General features: G+C 43.6%; 1 protein-coding gene across 1 annotated transcript; it reads left to right on the top strand.

Annotated features, from left to right (window-relative positions):
* The first annotated feature begins 909 nt into the window (after positions 1-909).
* On the top strand, positions 910-18,788 carry LOC133241276 (pregnancy-associated glycoprotein 2-like). The gene is made up of 9 exons (XM_061406540.1): positions 910-1,190; positions 2,319-2,469; positions 3,425-3,542; positions 3,620-3,738; positions 4,979-5,172; positions 6,060-6,176; positions 16,250-16,391; positions 16,475-16,573; positions 18,506-18,788. Exons 1-9 carry the CDS (start codon positions 1,138-1,140, stop codon positions 18,641-18,643), a joined length of 1,131 nt encoding a protein of 376 aa, XP_061262524.1. The 5' UTR covers positions 910-1,137; the 3' UTR covers positions 18,644-18,788.
* Positions 18,789-20,180: the final 1,392 nt, after the last annotated feature.

Raw genomic sequence — 20,180 nt, 5'->3', positions numbered from 1 at the left:
TAATATGTTTAATATGGATTCAATCACTTTACATCAACCAACTTGAATTAAATCCCTCTCTGTCCCCACTGCACTCTCACCTCTAGGCCAGAAATAAAAACCTACATAGACTGAAGGCCGAATCCAGCACTCTGTTGTGGAGATTTTATTCTCACTATTTTTTTCTGAAAAAAGAAAAAAATGTTGCTAACATTAAAATCAGGAGATTGTACACAAGTATCCAGACTTCTGACTTCTCTTGAAAACTTGGCCTACTGGCCTGCTTTCCAGCATGATTGGAGCGGAGGAGAGGCTGCCCTCAGTGGTAAGGCTTGTGCTGCCCAGTGTTTAGCATAGCCACCTAGTCCTTGTATTCATTTTCTTGCCTCCTGGGCCATGAATTTGTGAGAACAGCCCCAGACTGCTAGCTTGCTGAAGATATGGACCACTTGTGTCTTGATCCTCTTTGACTCTTTCCAGCATCTAACCCAGACACCAGCACACAGGGTTTTCTGTATAAGCTTGTTGGATTATATAAAGTATCTTGTGGATGCATGACGTTTATTCCAATATTGAAACCGTGCAATTGAAATATTGCTCTAGTCTAGCTCTTTGATGCAGACTGGCATCACAGGTGCCCCTGATCTGTGCCATCTCTCCCACTACCTAAAGTGACTCGTATGTCCCTGGGCTGCCCCTAAAGTCTTTTTGATGGCTTTTCCTTCTTGCAATCTCCTCTCCAACTGAGGACATCAATGCATATCTCACAAAGTGGCTAGGAAGACCACATGAGATCACAAATGTCTAGCCTGGCCCCTAATGTTCACTTTTATCACGTTAATAGCAGTGTTTTGTCTCTAGGTCGGCAAATTTTTCCACACTCTCAGATAATGCATGCACTTCAGTTTAGTTTTCTAGCCAAGCCTCAAGGAAGAGATTATAGTAGACTCTTTGTATTCTGAGAATCTTCAAAGTCCACTCCCCAAGGGCACTGATTGAGGTAAAGATTTTATCGAGAGGTTTCTATTTTTATCAAATCTAATAATGGCCTAAAGGGAACAATTAAGGTAGTTCTGAACATATATAACTGGAAGGGCCTGATCACCACTGCAGACCAGAACCGGATCTTCTGCGAGCACTTGGAGCCAGGAAAGAAGCATGAAGTGGCTTGTGCTCCTTGGGCTGGTGGCCCTCTCAGAGTGCATAGTCATGTAAGTACAGGGACTGTAAGTGGCATCAACTTCCTTTCTGTTTTTTTTTTTTTTTCTTATTTTCCTCATATTCTTCTACCTGTCAAGGTTAGAAGGGAATATAATCATTCCAAGATGGTCTTAAAGTTCAACTCTCACTTATTGGCAAGTACTTTGCCATGGGAAATGTGGGTTCCAAGGGTCTTGAGGTAGACCTGCAGGGTTGTACAACTCTGGGCGTGCGGTCATGACCTATATGAAAATGGAACACCTTGCAATTGTTCATTGCTCATCCTATGCAAATATACGTGTGGTCCTGCTGAGTAGCATTTTCTACATTTTATTCTAGGTGTCCTCTCTGTTCTCTCTCTACTTCTGTGTGTATGTGTTCACGTCTGCATCTCTATATCTCTCTCATTTATCTCTTCATCTATTTATTTCTCCATCTCTTTGATGTCTCTGTTCATGTAGATCTCTCTGTTTTTTTTTTCCTTTTCTTTTCTCTTTTCAATTTTGACTCTTTCTTGTTTCTCTAGCCTCTTAGTTTCTCTAATTTGTTCTCCTTCTCCTGGATTCTTCTCTCACCCCTCTCTTTTGCTTCAACTCTGGAGAACGATTAGGCTACATCTAGACTGTTTTTACCTCGAACAAGCCATGTGATCACAGTCACTTCACAAACACCTTGCATTTCAAATTTCTTCCCTGTAAAGAGAGAATCAGAATCCCCCTTCTTCCTCCCTCCCTAACCTTCTATGAGAAAGATATAGTGGGGTGGCAACAGCAACGGTAATGGCTGTCTTTGTTGAGACTCCCTATATATCAGGTACATTATATCCAAAATGTTATTTAACAGCCAAAGCATTCTATATGGGGGGTGGGTGGGGGTTATCCCTTCCACCTTTTTACCGATAGGGAAACTGAGACTCCAAATGTTCAATTGGCTGACCCAAGATAACACAACAGAATCTGTATTCAAACCTATGTCTTTGCCCTGTGTTTGCACAGCATTCTGATAATAGATGGCAGTCAAAAAAAAATGCTTGGAAAATATACAGTGCTATTACAATGCCAGGTATGACTGTTATACTATAACACTGACAGTTGACTACTGTTCCTTCTTTGTTTCCTTTTCCTCATGCTTGGTGAAAGAATGCCTCTAACTAAAACGAAGACAATGCGAGAAATCCTGAGGGAAAAAAACTTGCTGAACAGTTTCCTGGAGGAACAAGCCAATAGAATGTCCGATGATTCTGCTAGTGACCCCAAATTATCTACTCACCCCCTGAGGAACGCTCTGGATGTGAGTGGGCTGGGAGGCTGGTGCTCCACAGCGCCCCCTTGTGCTCTGGCCTAGCAGTGGGGCTCATCTAGAGGTTCCAGGTGGGATATTGGATCTGGGGCTCCTGCAGGAGGCAGAAACAGTGGGGAACAGGGGCCCCATTCCCAGAGGAGAAGACATTCTCATCCTTAACTCTTGGTCTGTGGTAACGGCCCAGCAATGACCAGGTGGCAGGTAAACATCTATTTCTGTGCCAAAGATGTGGCATTAGTTTGAGGGAGATTGTTCTTTCTGAACTAAGTGAGCCACTCAGTTACAGGTGAAGTGGTAAGCCATCTCTAATAAAAAATAAAGCCAACTGGAAATCAAGTGTGAATCCCCAGGTAGAGGAATTCAGCTTCCAGAGATCCAAGAATCAAAACAGCAAAAATTTACTGAAACCCTATAGCACATGATGCCATAAGAATCTAACACTATAATTATTATTGACTTGAAAAAGGTCTCATCTCTTATTCAAGAATGGCCAAGCTACCCTGAGAGATGTGCAAAGAGTAAATACATGTTTAGTGAAAGGGCCAATTGTGTGGTGTTGATCAAACATGGTCTGAGTTTAGAAGGAGTGGCTGGGGTTGATTAAGAGGATTTCCTGGAAAAGGAGGTGCTCAGGATGGGTTTGAAGAGGAGACTAGAGAGCTTCTCAGATGAGGTCACCGGACTTCCTTGGGGGTTCAGTGATTATGACTCTGGGCTTCGAATACAGAAGGTACTGCTTCAATGCCTGGTCATAGAGTTAAAATCCTGCATACCACATAGCACAGGAAAAAATATCAAATGCAGGCACTCTGAGCAAAGGTTGTGAGCTGAATGGTGGTTGGAAAGTGATTTCAAGAGCCATGTGACACCCAGAGGAAGGCAGCAGTCTGGGAATCGAGGGGAGCCCTATCTGCACTAATCCACTTCTTCCTGGCCCCTCTAGATGGCCTATGTGGGTAACATCACCATTGGAACACCCCCTAAGGAGTTCCGGGTTGTCTTTGACACGGGCTCATCTGACTTGTGGGTGCCCTCCATCAAGTGCATCAGTCCTGCCTGTCGTGAGTACCACCTTCCCCATCTTGACTCATCCCCTCCACCCTATGACCTGACTGACACTCATCTCTCATGTCTGCAGATACACATATTACCTTCGACCATCACAAATCTTCCACCTTCCGGCTTACGCGCAGGCCCTTCCACATCCTCTACGGATCTGGGATGATGAACGGAGTTCTTGCCTATGACACTGTTCGGGTAACATGGAAACAGAAGCTGAATCAGATCTGCACTAACCAACCCCCTCGTGGTCCCCATAGATGGCCTATGTTAGGTCAGAACTGGCTATGAAGTGACCACTGCTTACACAACAGATGCAGGACCAGCTGGCAGGGCCCGTCCTTCCCTAACTCCCCTTGTGACTAGCCGCCTTACCTGCAGAATCCTGTCCCTGGGGAGACAGGGCCCCTGCTGACACTCAAACTCCCAGAGTGGCTAACCCAGAGAGTGGCTTGGGATGTGGACTTGCAGCTCCTTTGCCCGTGAGAAGCTCAAGGTTCATTTGGCTGGGAACAGGGACAGGGAAAAAAGCACCCACTTTTATATTCTCAAACTGTGCTGGGTACTTTCATGGTAATAACTTGTTTAATCCTGCAACAACCCCACACAGAAGTTACTATGATTAGTTCCATGATACACATGAGGGAACTGAGGTATAGAGAGCAAGGGCCTTGCCAAAGTCACACATCTGGGAAGTGGTAGCTGGGCTGGCTTGTCAGGACTCAAGCAGGTGTGGGGTTATTTGAGAGAGAATAAAACTGATTGGGCAACCCTGGGGGCAGCCTAGGGCTTCAGATATCCAGGCAGCAAAAGCAGGGGCCCACACATACGGGAGGGACTTGATAAATGGGTTCTCACTCTAGGGGGCCACTGAAAGTCTAGTAAAATCTATGGCCTCCCTCCCCAAAGTGCCTGAGGATTTCCCCTGTCTCTCTATTTCTCTCTCTCTCTCTCACACACACCCCTAAATGTATATTTCCCAGGTGGCATATTCATAAGAACCCTACCAGTGACATTGTAAAATGGGCTCCTGCCTTCCTTGGCAAACGCAGAATCCATAATACATTGCAATAAATTCAGTCCATTTCTGTCATCAGATCATAGTGATGCCAAAGAGAGGACTACCCTGCTCTTTACTCATTTTGTCCTCAAGAGGGCACCATTGGGTCCAGTCCTGACTCTTGGTTTCCCTACCTGTGCAGAAGGCATGAGGCCAATTTGACTCAGATGGTGTTTGCAGAAATGGCTGGTGTTGATTAAAATTCACGTCCGCACAACAATGGAACCCGAATTTCTGTCCCAGCTTGTTTTAACCATCTGAAGTCCACCCAGGGCACAGCCAGGACTCAGTTCTTCTCTGAGGTTCTAATGTCATCTGCACCCCCGAGACCAGTCCTACTTCCAATCCTTTATGTGCGAACACTCTTCTCTCCCACAGATCGGGAAACTTGTCAGCACTGACCAGCCGTTTGGCCTAAGCCTGCAGCAATTCGGGTTTGATAACGCACCCTTTGATGGTGTCCTGGGCTTGTCCTACCCCAGCCTCGCTGTCCCAGGAACCATCCCCATCTTTGACAAGCTGAAGCAACAAGGTGCCATTTCTGAGCCTATCTTTGCCTTCTACTTGAGCACGTAAGTCTGAGCTGGACAAGCTCTCTCTCCAAATTAGCTGTGAGATGCTTTCAGTTGGATGAATATTATAGAACACTTGTTACAGAAGTATCCTGAAAGACTGTGTAGCCCAGGATAACTATGGCCCCAGGGCTTCACCTGGCTTCACCACTGGCTTTTGTAAATGAAGTTTTATTGGAACACAGCCTAGCTCATGGGCTCAAGGGCAGTGGCTTGGTCTCGGGGGTGAGGGGAGTGGGACAGCAATGGAAGGTGTCAGGATAAAAGTTGGAGGAAAAAGTAACACAGTTTGCTGACGAATTTGAAATGGAATGAAAGTGAGCGATGGTGGAAATCTTTCCTTCCTTACTAACATTTCACCGGGACCAACTACATAATTTTCAGGAGACAGTGCAAAATGGAAGTGTGGGACACCTTATCCAACAAGTCTTAGGAATTTCCAGACAGAGATAACAGAGGTGGGGGGCCCTGCTGAATGTGGGGCCCCATGGACAGCACAGGTCACAGGCAGATGAAACCAACCCTGGGTGACCTGAAGCCACACCCTTAGCACTCTCAGGCCTTGATTTTTCTGAAAAAATTACAGGCTGGACAAGGGGGAAGCCCAAGCCCTTCAGCACACTGTCCTTTGAGGGTATTCAGGTTGCAGGAGGTACAGGGCCTCTTCAGAAGCCTAGGTGGGTGGAACCTGGCCAAGTGACTCAGCTTCTAACCTGCTCTGTGCCACTCTAGCCAGTGACTAATCTTGGTCTGGATCTCAATCCCTCAATTTCTGCATCTGTAAAATGGGGACCCTATTAGGGCCTTGTTGGGTGGACAAGCACAGCCCTCAGACTGCCCAGCATAACAGTCCTCCAAGGAATCCCCCTCTTTTATTCTCTCGACAGCCGCAAGGAGAATGGCAGTGTGTTGATGTTAGGTGGGGTGGACCACTCCTACCACAAGGGAAAGCTCAACTGGATACCAGTGTCCCAAACCAAAAGCTGGCTAATAACTGTGGACCGGTAAGCCTCTTCCTCTGAATGCCACCGCAAGTGATGCTCCCACGTCTATACATAGACACATGCAAGCACACAAACACATGCACAGATACATGGTCACACACAGAGATATGCTCCACCCATAAAGCCACACATATAAGCACACACAGACACATATAAACACACATATAGGCACATATATAAACACACTTAGGCAGACAGATACACACAAGCACACAGAGAGACAGACACACAGAGCCACATAAATACATACACAAACACACAAACACATAGATACACAAATCACCCATGGGTTCATAATCATCCCAGGCCTTCTGACCAGGGCTCAGACTAGGGTCCTTCACAGGGTCCAGAGAGGTCTGTGCAGCTGGGGGAGGGCTGCACCCACTGCTCTGTGATGTGGGGAGCATGGTTAGAGGACCCTACAGTGTGGTGAACAGAGGATCAGGGAGAATTTCCTCAGCCTGAACAGAGTTGTGATAAGATGACCAATTGTCTAGGTTAAGGAGAGTTATGACCAACCTAGACAGCATGCTAAAAAGCAAAGACATTACTTTGCCAACAAAGGTCCGTCTAGTCAAGGGTATAGTTCTCCCAGTAGTCATGTATGGATGTGAGTTGGACTATAAAGAAAGCTGAAGGCCGAAGAATTGATGCTTTTGAACTGTAGTGTTGGAGAAGACTCTTGAGAGTCCCTTGGACTGCAAGGAGATCCAACCAGTCCATCCTCTCCAGTCCACCCAGGAGATCAGTCCTAGGTTTTCATTGGAAAATGAATGGAAAATGAAATGACTAATGTTGAAGCTGAAATTGCAATACTTTGGCCACCTGATGTGAAGAGCTGACTCATTTGAAAAGACCCTGATGCAGGGAAAGATTGAGGGAGGAGAATGGGATGATAGAGTATGAGATGGTTGGATGGTTTCACTGACTCAATGGACATGAGTTTGGGTAGGCTCTGGGACTTGGTGATGGACAGGGAGGCCTGACGTGCCGCAGTTCATGGGGTCACAAAGAACTGGACATGACTGAGTGACTGAACTGAACTGAACCCAGGACTGAGGAAGTTCTCAGTACATATAAATGTCAGTTTAAAAACAGAGAAAGTCCTGAACAAATGGGACAATCTGGTCTCCTTAGGGAGAAGCTACCCAGCTATGTAGAGAGGTTGGCTGCAGTCTTGAGACCTGAAAGCAACTCATAAAAAGAGACACTCCACATAACCATAGCTACCCACCCCTGACCCCCATCCTAAGCACACAGTGGAGGAGGCTCTGTGATTGATAGAATCAGGAAGGTGGGATCCAGGAGTGGCCTGATAACCAGCATAGTAATTGATGGGAATCTCTGTGATACCCTCAGACAAAAGTTGCCCTGTCCTTTGGAGATTCCGTGGGCTATCAGGTATCATCTGGCCAGGGCCTCAGTGTCTGAGCTTGGTGAATGAGCAGTAATGGTAGACACCCTCTCCCAGGGCAGCTTGTCTCCCACTATGAGAATCTGCTGCCCCAGGGAACCTCCATCTTCACTGTGTGTTTGACCCGTTATTGTTGAGACACTGGATATAGCTCTTTGGATGTTCCTGATTTATTATTTTCACATTCATTCATTCACTCACTGTGCATCCACTGTGTGTCAGGCACTTTAGCGAGGCAATGAGAATAAAACTTGCCCTCACACCTAAGAAGATGTACATGAAATGACTCACACACATAGTGAATTGTCACTTTGGTAAATGCTAGACATGAGGAAGGGTCTACAGAAAATGACCAAGACAGGAGTTTGATATACACTGGGGGAAAGACTTCACTGAAACCATGACGGTTAAGCTGGAATTTGAAAGATGAGGAGAAATTAGCTAGTCAAAGGGGAGTGGGGTCTTCTAGGAAGGAAGACCAGCTTGTGTCATGGTCCTGAGGTAGGAAAGAACCTATTCAAGTACTGCATTTTATTTATTTATTTTTTTTACATTTAATTTAATTATTTATTTAACTTTACATTATTGTATTGGTTTTGCCATACATCAACATGAATCTGCCATGGGTGTACACGTGTTCCCCATCCTGAGCCCCCTTCCCACCTCCCTCCCCATACCATCCCTCTGGGTCATCCCAGTACACCAGCCCTGAGCATCCTGTATCATGCATCAAACCTGGACTAGCGATTCTTTTCACATATGATATTATACATGTTTCAATGCCATTTTCCCAAATCATCGCACCCTCACTCTCTCCCAGAGTCCAAAAGGCTGTGTCTCTTTTGCGGTCTCGCATACAGGGTTATCATTACCATCTTTCTAAATTCCGTATATATGCATTAGTATACTGTATTGGTATTTTTCTTACTGGCTTACTTCACTCTGTATAATAGGCTCCAGTTTCATCCACTTCATTAGAACTGATTCAAATGTATTCTTTTTAATGGCTGAGTAATACTCATTGTGTATATGTGCCAAAGCTTTCTTATCCATTAGTCTGCTGATGGACATCTGGGTTGCTTCCATGTCCTGGCTATGATAAACTGTGCTGCGATGAACACTGGGGTACATGTGTCTTTTTCAATTCTGGTTTCCTCGATGTGTATGCCCAGCAGTGGGATTGCTGGGTTATATGGCAGTTCAATTTCCAGTTTTTAAAAAAATCTCCACACTGTTCTCCATAGTGGCTGTACTAGTATGCACTCCCACCAACAGTGTAAGAGGATTCCCTTTTCTGTGCACCGTCTTCAGCATTTATTGCTTGTAGACTTTAGGATAGCAGCCATTCTGACTGGTGTGAGATGGTACCTCATTGTAGTTTTGATTTGCATTTCTCTGATAATGAGTGATGTTGAGCATCTTTTTATGTGTTTGTTAGCCATCTGTATGTCTTCTTTGGAGAAATGTCTGTTTAGTTCTTTGGCCCATTTTTTGATTGGGTCATTTATTTTTCTGGAGTTGAGCTGAAGGAGTTGCTTGTATATTTTTGAGATTAGTTGTTTGTCAGTTGCTTCATTTGTTATTATTTTCTCCCATTCTGAAGGCTGTTTTTTCACCTTGCTTGTAGTTTCCTTTTTGTGCAGAAGCTTTCAATTTTAATTAGGTCCCATATGTTTTCTTTTTGCTTTTATTTCCAATATTCTGGGAGGTGGGTCATAGAGGATCCTGTTGTGATTTATGTCGGAGAGTGTTTTGCCTATGTTCTCCTTTAGGAGTTTTATAGTTTCTGGTTGTACGTTTAGGTCTTTAATCCATTTTGAGTTTATTTTTGTGTATGGTGTTAGAAAGTGTTCTAGTTTCATTCTTTTACTCATGGTTGACCAGTTTTTCCAGCACTACTTGTTAAAGAGATTGTCTTTTCTCCATTGTATATTCTTGCCTCCTTTGTCAAAGATAAGGTGTCCATATGTGCGTGGATTTATCTCTGGGCTTTCTATTTTGTTCCATTGATTTATATTTCTGTCTTTGTGCCAGTACCATACTGTCTTGATGACTGTGACTTTGTAGTAGAGCCTGAAGTCAGGCAGGTTGATTCCTCCAGTTCTATTCTTCTTTCTTATGATGTTTTGGCTATTCGAGGTTTTTTGTATTTCCATACAAATTGTGAAAATATTTGTTCTAGCTCTGTGGAAAATACTGTTGGTAGCTTGATAGGGATTGCATTGAATCTATAGATTGCTTTGGGTAGTATATTCATTTTCACTATATTGATTCTTCTGATCCATGAACATGATATATTTCTCCATCTATTAGTGTCCTCTTTGATTTCTTTCACCAGTATCTTATAGTTTTCTATATGTAGGTATTTAGTTTCTTTAGGTAGATATATTCCTAAGTATTTTATTCTTTTCATTGCAATGGTGAATGGAATTGTTTCCTTAATTTCTCTTTCTATTTTCTCATTGTTAGTGTATAGCAATGCAAGGGATTTTTGTGTGTTGATTTTATATCCTGCAACTTTACTATATTCATTAATTAGCTCTAGTAATTTTCTTCTGGAGTCTTTAGGGTTTTCTATGTAGAGGATCATGTCATCATCTGCAAACAGTGAGTTTTACTTCTTCTTTTCCAATTTGGATTCCTTTTATTTCTTTTTTTGCTCTGATTGCTGTGGCCAAAACTTCCAAAACTATGTTGAATAGTAGTGGTGAGAGTGGGCACCCTTGTCTTGTTCCTGACTTTAGGGGAAATGCTTTCAATTTTTCACCATTGAGGATAATGTTTGCTGTGGGTTTGTCATATATAGCTTTTATTATGTTGAAGTATGTTCCTTCTATTCCTGCTTTCTGGAGGGTTCTTTTTTTCTTATCATAAATGGATGTTGAATTTTGTCAAAGGCTTTCTCTGCATCTATTGAGATAATCATATGGCTTTTATTTTTCAATTTGCTAATGTGGTGTATTACATTGATTGATTTGAGGATATTGAAGAATACTTGCACCCCTGGGATAAAGCCCACTTGGTCATGATGTATGATCTTTTTAATGTGTTGTTGGATTCTGATTACTAGAATTTTGTTAGGGATTTTTGCATCTATGTTCATCAGTGATATTGGCCTGTAGTTTTCTTGTTTTGTGGCATCTTTGTCAGGTTTTGGTATTAGGGTGATTGTGGCCTCATAGAATGAGTTTGGAAGTTTACCTTCCTCTGCAATTTTCTGGGAGAGTTTGGGTATTATAGGTGTTAGCTCTGCTCTAAATTTTTGGTAGAATTCAGCTGTGAAGCCGTCTGGACCTGGGCTTTTGTTTACTGGAAGATTTCTGATTACAGTTTGAATTTCCGTGCTTGTGATGGGTCTGTTAAGATTTTCTATTTCTTCCTGGTTCAGTTTTGGAAAGTTGTACTTTTCTAAGGATTTGTCCATTTCTTCCAAGTTCTCCATTTTATTGGCATATAATTGCTGATAGTCTCTTACAATCCTTTGCATTTCTGTGTTGTCTGTTGTGATCTCTCCATTTTTATTTCTAATTTTATTGATTTGATTTTTCTCCCTTTGTTTCTTGATGAGTTTGGCTAATGGTTTGTCAATTTTATTTATCCTTTCAAAGAGGCAGCTTTTGGCTTTGTTGATTTTTGCTATGGTCTCTTTTGTTTCTTTTGCATTTATTTGTGCCCTAATTTTGAAGATTTCTTTCCTTCTACTAACCATGGGGTTCTTCACTTCTTCCTTTTTTAGTTGCTTTAAGTGTAGAGTTAGGTTATTTATTTGACCGTTTTCTTGTTTCTTGAGGTATGCCTGTATTGCTATGAACCTTCATCTTAGTACTGCTTTTAAAGTGTCCCATAGGTTTTGGGTTGTTGTGTTTTCATTTTCATTCATTTCTATGCATATTTTGATTTCTTTTTTGATTTCTTCTGTGATTTGTTCATTATTCAGCAGCGTGTTGTTCAGCCTCCATATGTTGGAATTTTTAATAGTTTTTCTCCTATAATTGAGATCTAATCTTACTGCATTGTGCTCAGAATAGATGCTTGGGATGATTTCACTTTTTTTGAATTTACCAAGGCTAGATTTATGGCCCAGGATGTGATCTATCCTGGAGATGGTCCTGTGTGCACTTGAGAAAAAGATAAAATTGTTTTGGGGTGAAATGTCCTATAGATATCAATTAGGTCTAACTGATCTATTGTATCATTTAAAGTTTGTGTTTCCTTGTGAATTTTCTGTTTAGTTGATCTATCCATAGGTGTGAGTGGGGTATTAAAGTCTCCCACTATTATTGTGTTATTGTTAATTTCCCCTTTCATACTTATTAGCATTTGTCTTACATATTGCGGTGCTCTTATGTTGGGTGCATATATATTTATAATTGTTATATCTTCTTCAATTGATCCTTTGATCATTATGTAGTGTCCTTCTTTGTCTCTTTTCACAGCCTTTGTTTTAACATCTATTTTATCTGATATGAGTATTGCTACTCCTGCTTTCTTTTGGTCTCTATTTTCATGGAATATCTTTTTCCAGCCCTTCACTTTCAGTCTGTATGTGTTCCTTGTTTTGAGGTGGGTCTCTTGTAGACAACATATATAGGGGTCTTGTTTTTGTATCTATTCAGCCAGTCTTTGTCTTTTGATTGGGGCATTCAACCCAGTTATGTTTAAGGTAATTATTGATAAGTATGATCCCATTGCCATTTACTTTATTGTTTTGGGTTCGAGTTTATACACCCTTTTTGTGTTTCCTGTCTAGAGAAGATCCTTTAGCATTTGTTGGAGAGCTGGTTTGGTGGTGCTGAATTCTCTCAGCTTTTGCTTGTCTGTAAAGCTTTTGATTTCTCCTTAATATTTGAGTGAGATCCTTGCTGGGTATAGTAATCTGGGCTGTAGATTATTTTCTTTCATCACTTTAAGTATCCCCTGCCATTCCCTTCTGGCCTGAAGAGTTTCTATTGAAAGATCAGCTGTTATCCTTATGGGAATCCCCTTGTGTGTTATTTTTTGTTTTTCCCTTGCTGCTTTTAATATTTGTTCTTTGTGTTTGATCTTTGTTAATTTGATTAATATCTGTCTTGGGGTGTTTCACCTTGGGTTTATCCTGTTTGGGACTCTCTGGGTTTCTTGGACTTGGGTAATTATTTCCTTCCCCATTTTAGGGAAGTTTTCAACTATTATCTTCTCAAGTATTTTCTCATGGTCTTTCTTTTCATCTTCTTTGGGATTCCTGTGATTCAAATGTTGGTGTGTTTAACATTTTCCCAGACATCTCTGAGATTGTCCTCATTTCTTTTAATTTGTTCCCCCCCCCCTTTGTTTCATTTATTTCTACCATTCTATCTTCTACCTCACTTATCTTATCTTCTGCCTCTGTCATTCTACTCTTGGTTCCCTCCAGTGTTTTTGATCTCATTTATTGCATTATTCATTATATATTGACTCTTTTTTATTTCTTCTATGTCCTTGTTAAACCTTTCTTGCATCTTCTCAATCCTTGTCTCCAGGCTACTTATCTGTAACTCCATTTTGTTTTCAAGATTTTGGATCATTTTCACTATCATTATTTGGAATTCTTTATCAGGTAGATTCCCTATCTCTTCCTCTTTTGTTTGGTTTGGCGGGCATTTATCCTATTCCTTTACCTGCTGGATATTCCTCTGTCTCTTCATCTTGTTTATATTGCTGTGTTTGGGGTGGCCTTTCTGTATTTTGCGTTTGTGGAGTTCTCTTTATTGTGGAGTTTCCTTGCTGTGGGTGGGGTTGTACAGGTGGCTTGTCAATGTTTCGTGGTTAGGGAAGCTTGTGTCGGTGTTCTGGTGGGTGGAGCTGGATTTCTTCTCTCTGAAGTGCAATGAAGTGTCCAGTAATGAGTTATGAGATGTCAGTGGGTTTGGAGTGACTTTGGGTAGCCTGCATATTGAAGCTCAGGGCTGTGTTCCTCTGTTGCTGGAGAATTTGCATGTTATGTCTTTCTCTGGAACTTGTTGGCCCTTGGGTGGTGCTTGGTTTCAGTGTAGGTATGGAGGCATTTGATTAGCTCCTGTCGATTAATGTTCCCTAGAGGCAGTTCTCTGGTGTTCTGAGGATTTGGACTTAAGCCTCCTGCTTCTGGTTTTCAGTCTTATTCTTACAGTAGCCTCAAGACTTCTCCATCTATATAGCACCATTGAAAAAACATCTAGGTTAATGATGAAAAGTTTCTCCTCAGTGAAGGACACCCAGAGAGGTTCACAGAGTTACATGGAGAAGAGAAGAGGGAGGAGGGAGTTAGAGGTGACCCAAATGAGATGAGGTGGAATCAAAAGAAGTGAGAGCAAGGTAGCCAGTAATCACTTCCTTATGTGTGCTCCACAGTCTGGACTCCTCAAAGATGTTCATGGAATTACACAGAGAAGAGAAGGGGGAGGAAGGAGATAGAAGTGGCCAGGAGGAAAAAGGGGGGAATCAAAAGGAGAGAGACAGATCCAGCCAGTAATCATTTCCCTAAGTGTTTTCCACAGCCCAGAACACACAAAGAGATTCACAGAGTTAGGTAGAGAAGACAAGGAGGAGGGAGGAGATAGAGGTGACCTGGTGGAGAAAAAGGAGAGTCCAAAGAGGGAGAGAGCAGTCAAGCCAGTAATCTTGCTCCCAAGTAAAAATGGGTACTGAAGATTGGGTTCTTAAAGGTACAAAATTGATAACAAATACCAAAAAGCAAAGATTAAAAATATAGAGTAGAGGTTGGATTTTCAAAAATACAATATTAAAGAAAAAAAATAAAGTCACAAAATTTATAAAATATATATAGTGAAGTTTGCTTTAAAAAAATAGGGTCTCTCTCTTTTTATTTTTGCAAAGTAATAGTAGGTTATAAAAATGAAAATTAAAGGAGTAATAGAGGACTTAAAATTTAAAAAAAATTAAAAAAATAAAGAATGATAGTAAATATAGTAAAAACATATCTAGGACTTTCTCTGGTGTTGTTGTGGGCAGTATGGGGCCAGTTCATTTTCAGATAGTTCCTTGTTCTGCTTATATGTCTGTAGATCTATAGGTCCCTTCCTATGTAGTCGGTACTAACTACAGGGTTTTAATCTATTGCACCTGTCACTTTCAAGGTGGTTCCCTCTGTTTTAGCTTCTTCTGTTTGCTGGTCTCTCCAGTGTCTAATTTCCGCCCTGACACAAGGGGGAGGTGGTGGACACGTTTTTAGGCTCACTTGTTCAGTCGTGCTGTGGGGAGGGAGGGACGCTGCCAACAGATAACACTGGCGTGTGCTTGCAGTAACTCGGCCACACTAGGTTTGCTCCCGCTCATGGCGTGTGTGCTTTCCCTGTCTATACTGCTTAGGCTCTAGGTTGCTCTGCTGGGAACTGTCTGAGGCCGGCCCTGGGTTGTATGCACTTTCCAGGTCTAAGACGCTCAGGTTTAGGTACTTGGGTAGTCCTCAGTGGCACAGACTGGGTTGGGCCTGCATTTTGTGCCCTTCCCAGGTCTGAGCAGCTCAGGTGACCAGGTGTTTGGCAAGTCGCTGTGACTTATCGCCTCCCCCGTCCCTGCCTCTTGGTTTTCTGGGTGTAAACTGGTGCACCTTCTCAGGTGGATGTTGACCATCCAGAATCCCAAGAAGTCTTAGTTAACAACAAAGCCTGCTTGCAGTTTGGTAGATAATGCCTCTCTGGGGCCGCGATTGCCCCCTTCCGGCTCTGGCTGCCTGTCACCGGAGGGGGATGGTCTGCAGCTGGAAAGTTCTGCTCAGTCCTTTGTTCTATGAGTGGGCCTGATGGTGTCTTCAGATCAGATCAGATCAGTTGCTCAGTCATGTCCGACTCTTTGCGACCCCATGAACCACAGCACGCCAGGCCTTCTTGTCCATCACCAACTGTGTCTTAGCTTAGGGCTTTTCGTGTAGCTCTAGTCAGTCCTTTGTTCTGTGAGTGAGCCTGGTGGTGTCCTAGGTTAGGGCTTTTCACATGGTAGCTATCCCACAGTCTGGTTTGCTACCCCAAGTTAGTTCCTTCAGATTGCCCTTGGGGCATTGAGGCCCAGTCCTTACTCTAAGCAATGCAGCCTGTGCCTCCCCGCCCAGACCCCGGTTGCTAGTCGCGGATGCAGACACCTGCGCTGCTTCTCCGCTGGGGGAGTTACCATTGGGCACATAATCTGTGGGTTTGAATTATTTATTTTTCCTCCCGGTTATGTTGCCCTCTGTGGTTCCAAGGCTCGCCACAGACTCGGCAGTGAGAGTGTTTCCTGGTGTTTGGAAACTTCTCTCGTTTTTAAGACTCCCTTCCTGGGATGGAGCTCCGTCCCTACCTCTTTTGTCTCTTTTTGTCTTTTATATTGTTTCCTACCTCCTTGCAAAGACAATGGGCTGCTTTTCTGGGTGACTGATGTGCTCTGCTGGCATTCAGAAGTTGTTTTGTGGAATTTGCTCAGCATTCAAATGTTCTTTTGGTGAATTTGTGAGGGAGAAAGTGATCTCCCTGTCCTATTCCTCACTTTAGGACTGCTTCTCAAGTACTGCATTTAAGGATATCAAAGAAGGTGACATGATGAGAGCAAAGAAAAACAGAGTCAGGGCAAGAGCTGAAGGACTGTTTGGGAGTCAGTCGTGCAGAGGGCAGCTGTGAGGGAGACTTCTGAGTAATCTTGATGCCCACTTTGTCCCACTGTTTCTCAGCATCTCCATGAATGGGAGAGTGATTGGCTGTGAACACGGCTGCGAGGCTCTTGTGGATACCGGGACATCACTGATCCATGGCCCAGCAAGACCAGTCACCAACATCCAAAAGTTCATCCACGCTATGCCCTACGGTTCCGAGGTGAAGGGTCATGACACAGGTCTCTCCCAGTTCCCCTACACAAGGATCTCCTGGGCCAACCTCTCTCCCTCTTTCCCCAACAGTACATGGTTTTGTGTCCTGTCATCAGTATCCTGCCTCCTGTCATCTTCACCATCAATGGCATTGATTACTCAGTGCCTGCTGAAGCCTACATCCAAAAGGTGAGGGGCCAATCCAGAGAGCTGCTTCTCAGTTCTGGGACTCCCAGATGGAGCTAGTGGTAAAGAACCTGCCTGCCAATGCAGGAGATGTAAGAGACACGGGTTTGATCCCTGGATTAGGAAATCCCCTAGAGAAGGGCATGGCAATCGACTCCAGTAGACGTGCCTGGAGAATCCCATGGATAGAGGAGACTGGCAGGCTGCAGTCTATAGGGCTGCACAGAGTCAGACACGACTAAAGTGACTTAGCACGCACATAGGCAAGAACTCTTGGGTTGCTGCTGGGAGGAGGAGTCCCTCTGCAGGCCAGGTCACACCATTGCAGATGCTGCTGAGCCCCTGTGGCTGGGCCAGTGCCTCCCACAAAACCAACCACTTGAGAGTAAAGGGCAGTCTGGGACATCCGTCATCCAGAAATAAATGTTGAGACACTACTCTGTGCTGGCATGGTGGGAGTCACAAGGAGAGGGGAACACTAAGGGCCTCAGTACTCACAGAACTTCAGTTCAACCAGAGCCCTCAGGTGTACAAACACGGAAAGTCAGCTCTAGCAACCCCTCAAATAGACCATGTGACAAGCGGGGTTGGCAGTGTGCTGTCCCACCGTAGTGATTAGCAGTCTCCCATTCCATCTCAGAAATGTCCAGATTGGGGTGATAAATAACACAATTACCTTAATACTTGGCTGCAACTTCCCCTTGCTAAGCCTCAGTGCTCTCTCTCTGAGTTGGGATACTAGTCCCCTCTGTGGGGAGGTTGGATGCTAAGGTGAATAAAGGGTGCACAGTGACTGCAAAGCCCCGGTATAGGGTGGAGGCTTCCTATCAGCTCCCTGTGGGAGTTCAGAGCAGGCTGATGGGCTCAAAGAAGGCTTTGAGGAAGAGAGGGAATTTCAGTAATTCTAAAACGCAGCCTCATGGAGGAAAGAGGAGATGCTTGGGTTGAGGCAAATCTATACTGGATTCCATGCAAATGGTACCCCGGTAGCTGTGCAAAGGTGTGCTGGGAACAGATTAGGAGTGATGAGGGCCACAGACTATGGCAGAACCAGGGTAAGTCATTGACCCAGTCTGAAGTCTTCAGGGATGGTAACTGTGGGTCCAGGAAGGCTGCCTAGAGAGCTTGAGAGCAGTCTTAAAGAATGCATTGTGGGCACTGCTATTAATCTATTTAGAATGGATAACTAACAAGGACCTACTGTGTAGCACAGGGAACTCTGCTCAATGCTATGTGGCAGTCTGGATGGGAAGAGAGTTTGGGGGAGAATGGATGTGTGTATATATATGACTGAGTTCCTTAACTGTCTACCTAAAACTCACAATATTGTTAATCAGCTATACTTCAATACAAAATTAACAGTTTTTTTTTTTAAACAAAAAATAGGTCGTGGAAAAGTGGGAAAAAGAAAAGGCATTCTCTGTAGAGAAAGCAGTGAACAGTGGACTGAAAGAAACAGAGACTGAGGGAAACTATGACCACTCTTGTTCATTTTTAAAAAAGATTTGTTTTAGTGTAGCTGATCTTCAGTGTTGCATTAAGTTGTCCTATACAGCACAGTGACTCAGTTACACAAAAACAAGTATATATATTCTTTTTCTTACTCTTTTCCCTTACAGTATATTGCTGGATATTGAATATAGTTCCCTGTGCTATGTAGTAGGATTATGCTATTTATTCATCCTGTATATATTAGTTTCACTTGATAATCCCAAACTCCCAATCCTCGCCTCCCCCACACCCTTCCTCATGGCAACCATATGTCTTGGCCCTTTAACTTTTTGCATGAACTCTCACATTCCCCAGCTTCTAAGGAAACCACTTGATACTTATCAAAAGAAGGAAATAAAAACAAGAAGTGTGGCAGGTCTGGATATTGAGGAGGGTTGCAGACAAGGGCTCAGGCTAACTGGTGTATATTTCTGTCTCCCTCAGATTTCTAATAGCTTATGCCTTAGCACCTTTCATGGGGACGACACAGACCAATGGATCCTGGGTGACGTCTTCCTGAGGCTGTATTTCTCAGTTTATGACCGAGGAAATAACAGGATTGGCCTGGCTCCTGCTGTGTAAATGCTTGGACTTGTTCAGGAATCATTCAGGCCAGTCCTAACACACACTTGCTCACACTTAGGGCACTCCTGCCCAGGATGCTGGTAAACTGTGTTTGGTGCTCTGAAAGTCATATTCTCACTGAAAAATAAAAGGTTTCACTCTTAACCGTTCTAAAACAAATGGATGCCTCTGTTTGTATCTGGGAGGTACATAATGATCGGGGAGAATCTAGGAACAGTTCTGAATCACAAGTGAGAGAAGCCCAACTCCAAATGGCTTTCAGGAAAGGGAGAACTCATTGGAAGAATTTTGGGGATCCAGGACACAGGAACTAGAGCAGATTCAAAGATCTCAGTGGCTGGACCCACGAAATCAGAAGTCATCAGTTCTCTCTCATCCTCACTCTTTCCCCTCTCTCTTCTTTGATTGTCTTAGTCTGACAGCTTTCTTTCTTAAGGCTTCTACACCTAGTGAGGGAATCCAAAGCTACCTGCCCTAGGGTTTTATATCCTGAAGACATCTAACCAGGAAGGAAGAAGCTTAGAGCTATCAAGGTTCAAGGGAGTGCTCTGAATGGCCCATCTCAGATCACAAGTCCAGCCCTGGACCAACTATCCTGGCAGAGCCATGGGGTCCTGTGACTGGCTTTACAAGGTCACATGACCCTGTTCCTGTAGCAAACATGATTGTCAGTTTCTTAAAAAAACCACATGACTGGAGCTGGAGAGAGGGAGCCCCAAAGATAGTGACTGGTGGATGGTTTAGTCCATGAAAGAGTTTATGATGGCACCACCAACTCCACAGCCTCCTCATTCTGAGGGATTATAAGGGGTAATGAAACTAGACTCTATTTGTCCCATCTCAGATGAACTTTGTCAGTGGATTTATGCTCCAGGGTGTTCTGGGTGAGGTCCTTTATACTGGGCTGGTTCCCTTATGTCCATTTCCCACCCCAATCCAGTCACCAAATCTCTGCCACACATGCCTGCTGGGTCCTTTCCTGTCCCACTTGGCAATGACGGCCCCTGTGGATGCCTGATCCATCCCCATCCTCCAGGGCCCAGCACACCCCTTTCTTGGCCTCCAGTGCTGCTGGGGAGGTTGACATTCGTGTAATGGGGTACCCAGGATACATAAAGTCTTCAGCCTTTCTGAGCTTCCTCCAGGGGAAGAACTGCAAAACATTTGGTTGGAGCTGCCATGGTTAGGCACTTTTGGAGTGGAAGCATCAGTTCTTTCCACCTGGATACCCTTGGTAGAGGCCAAAGCTGGGACAGCAGGGGTCAGAGGTTGATTTCCTTTCAGATTGACTGGTTTGATCTCCTTGCTGTATAAGGGGACTCTCAAGAATCTTCTCAAGCACTGCAATTTGAAAGCATCAATTCTTTGGCACTTACCCTTCTTTATGGTCCAAATCTCACATCTGTACATGACTACTGGAAAAACCATAGTTTTGATACTACAAACCTCTGTCAGCAGAGTGATTCTCTGCTTTTTCATACACTGTCCAGGTATGTCATAGTTTTTCTTCCATCCAGGGAGCAAGTGTCTTTTA

The sequence above is a fragment of the Bos javanicus genome, chromosome 29, assembly GCF_032452875.1.
Source record: "Bos javanicus breed banteng chromosome 29, ARS-OSU_banteng_1.0, whole genome shotgun sequence".
In the NCBI taxonomy this organism is placed as follows: domain Eukaryota; kingdom Metazoa; phylum Chordata; class Mammalia; order Artiodactyla; family Bovidae; genus Bos; species Bos javanicus.
This window is presented reverse-complemented; position numbering and strand designations above follow the sequence as displayed.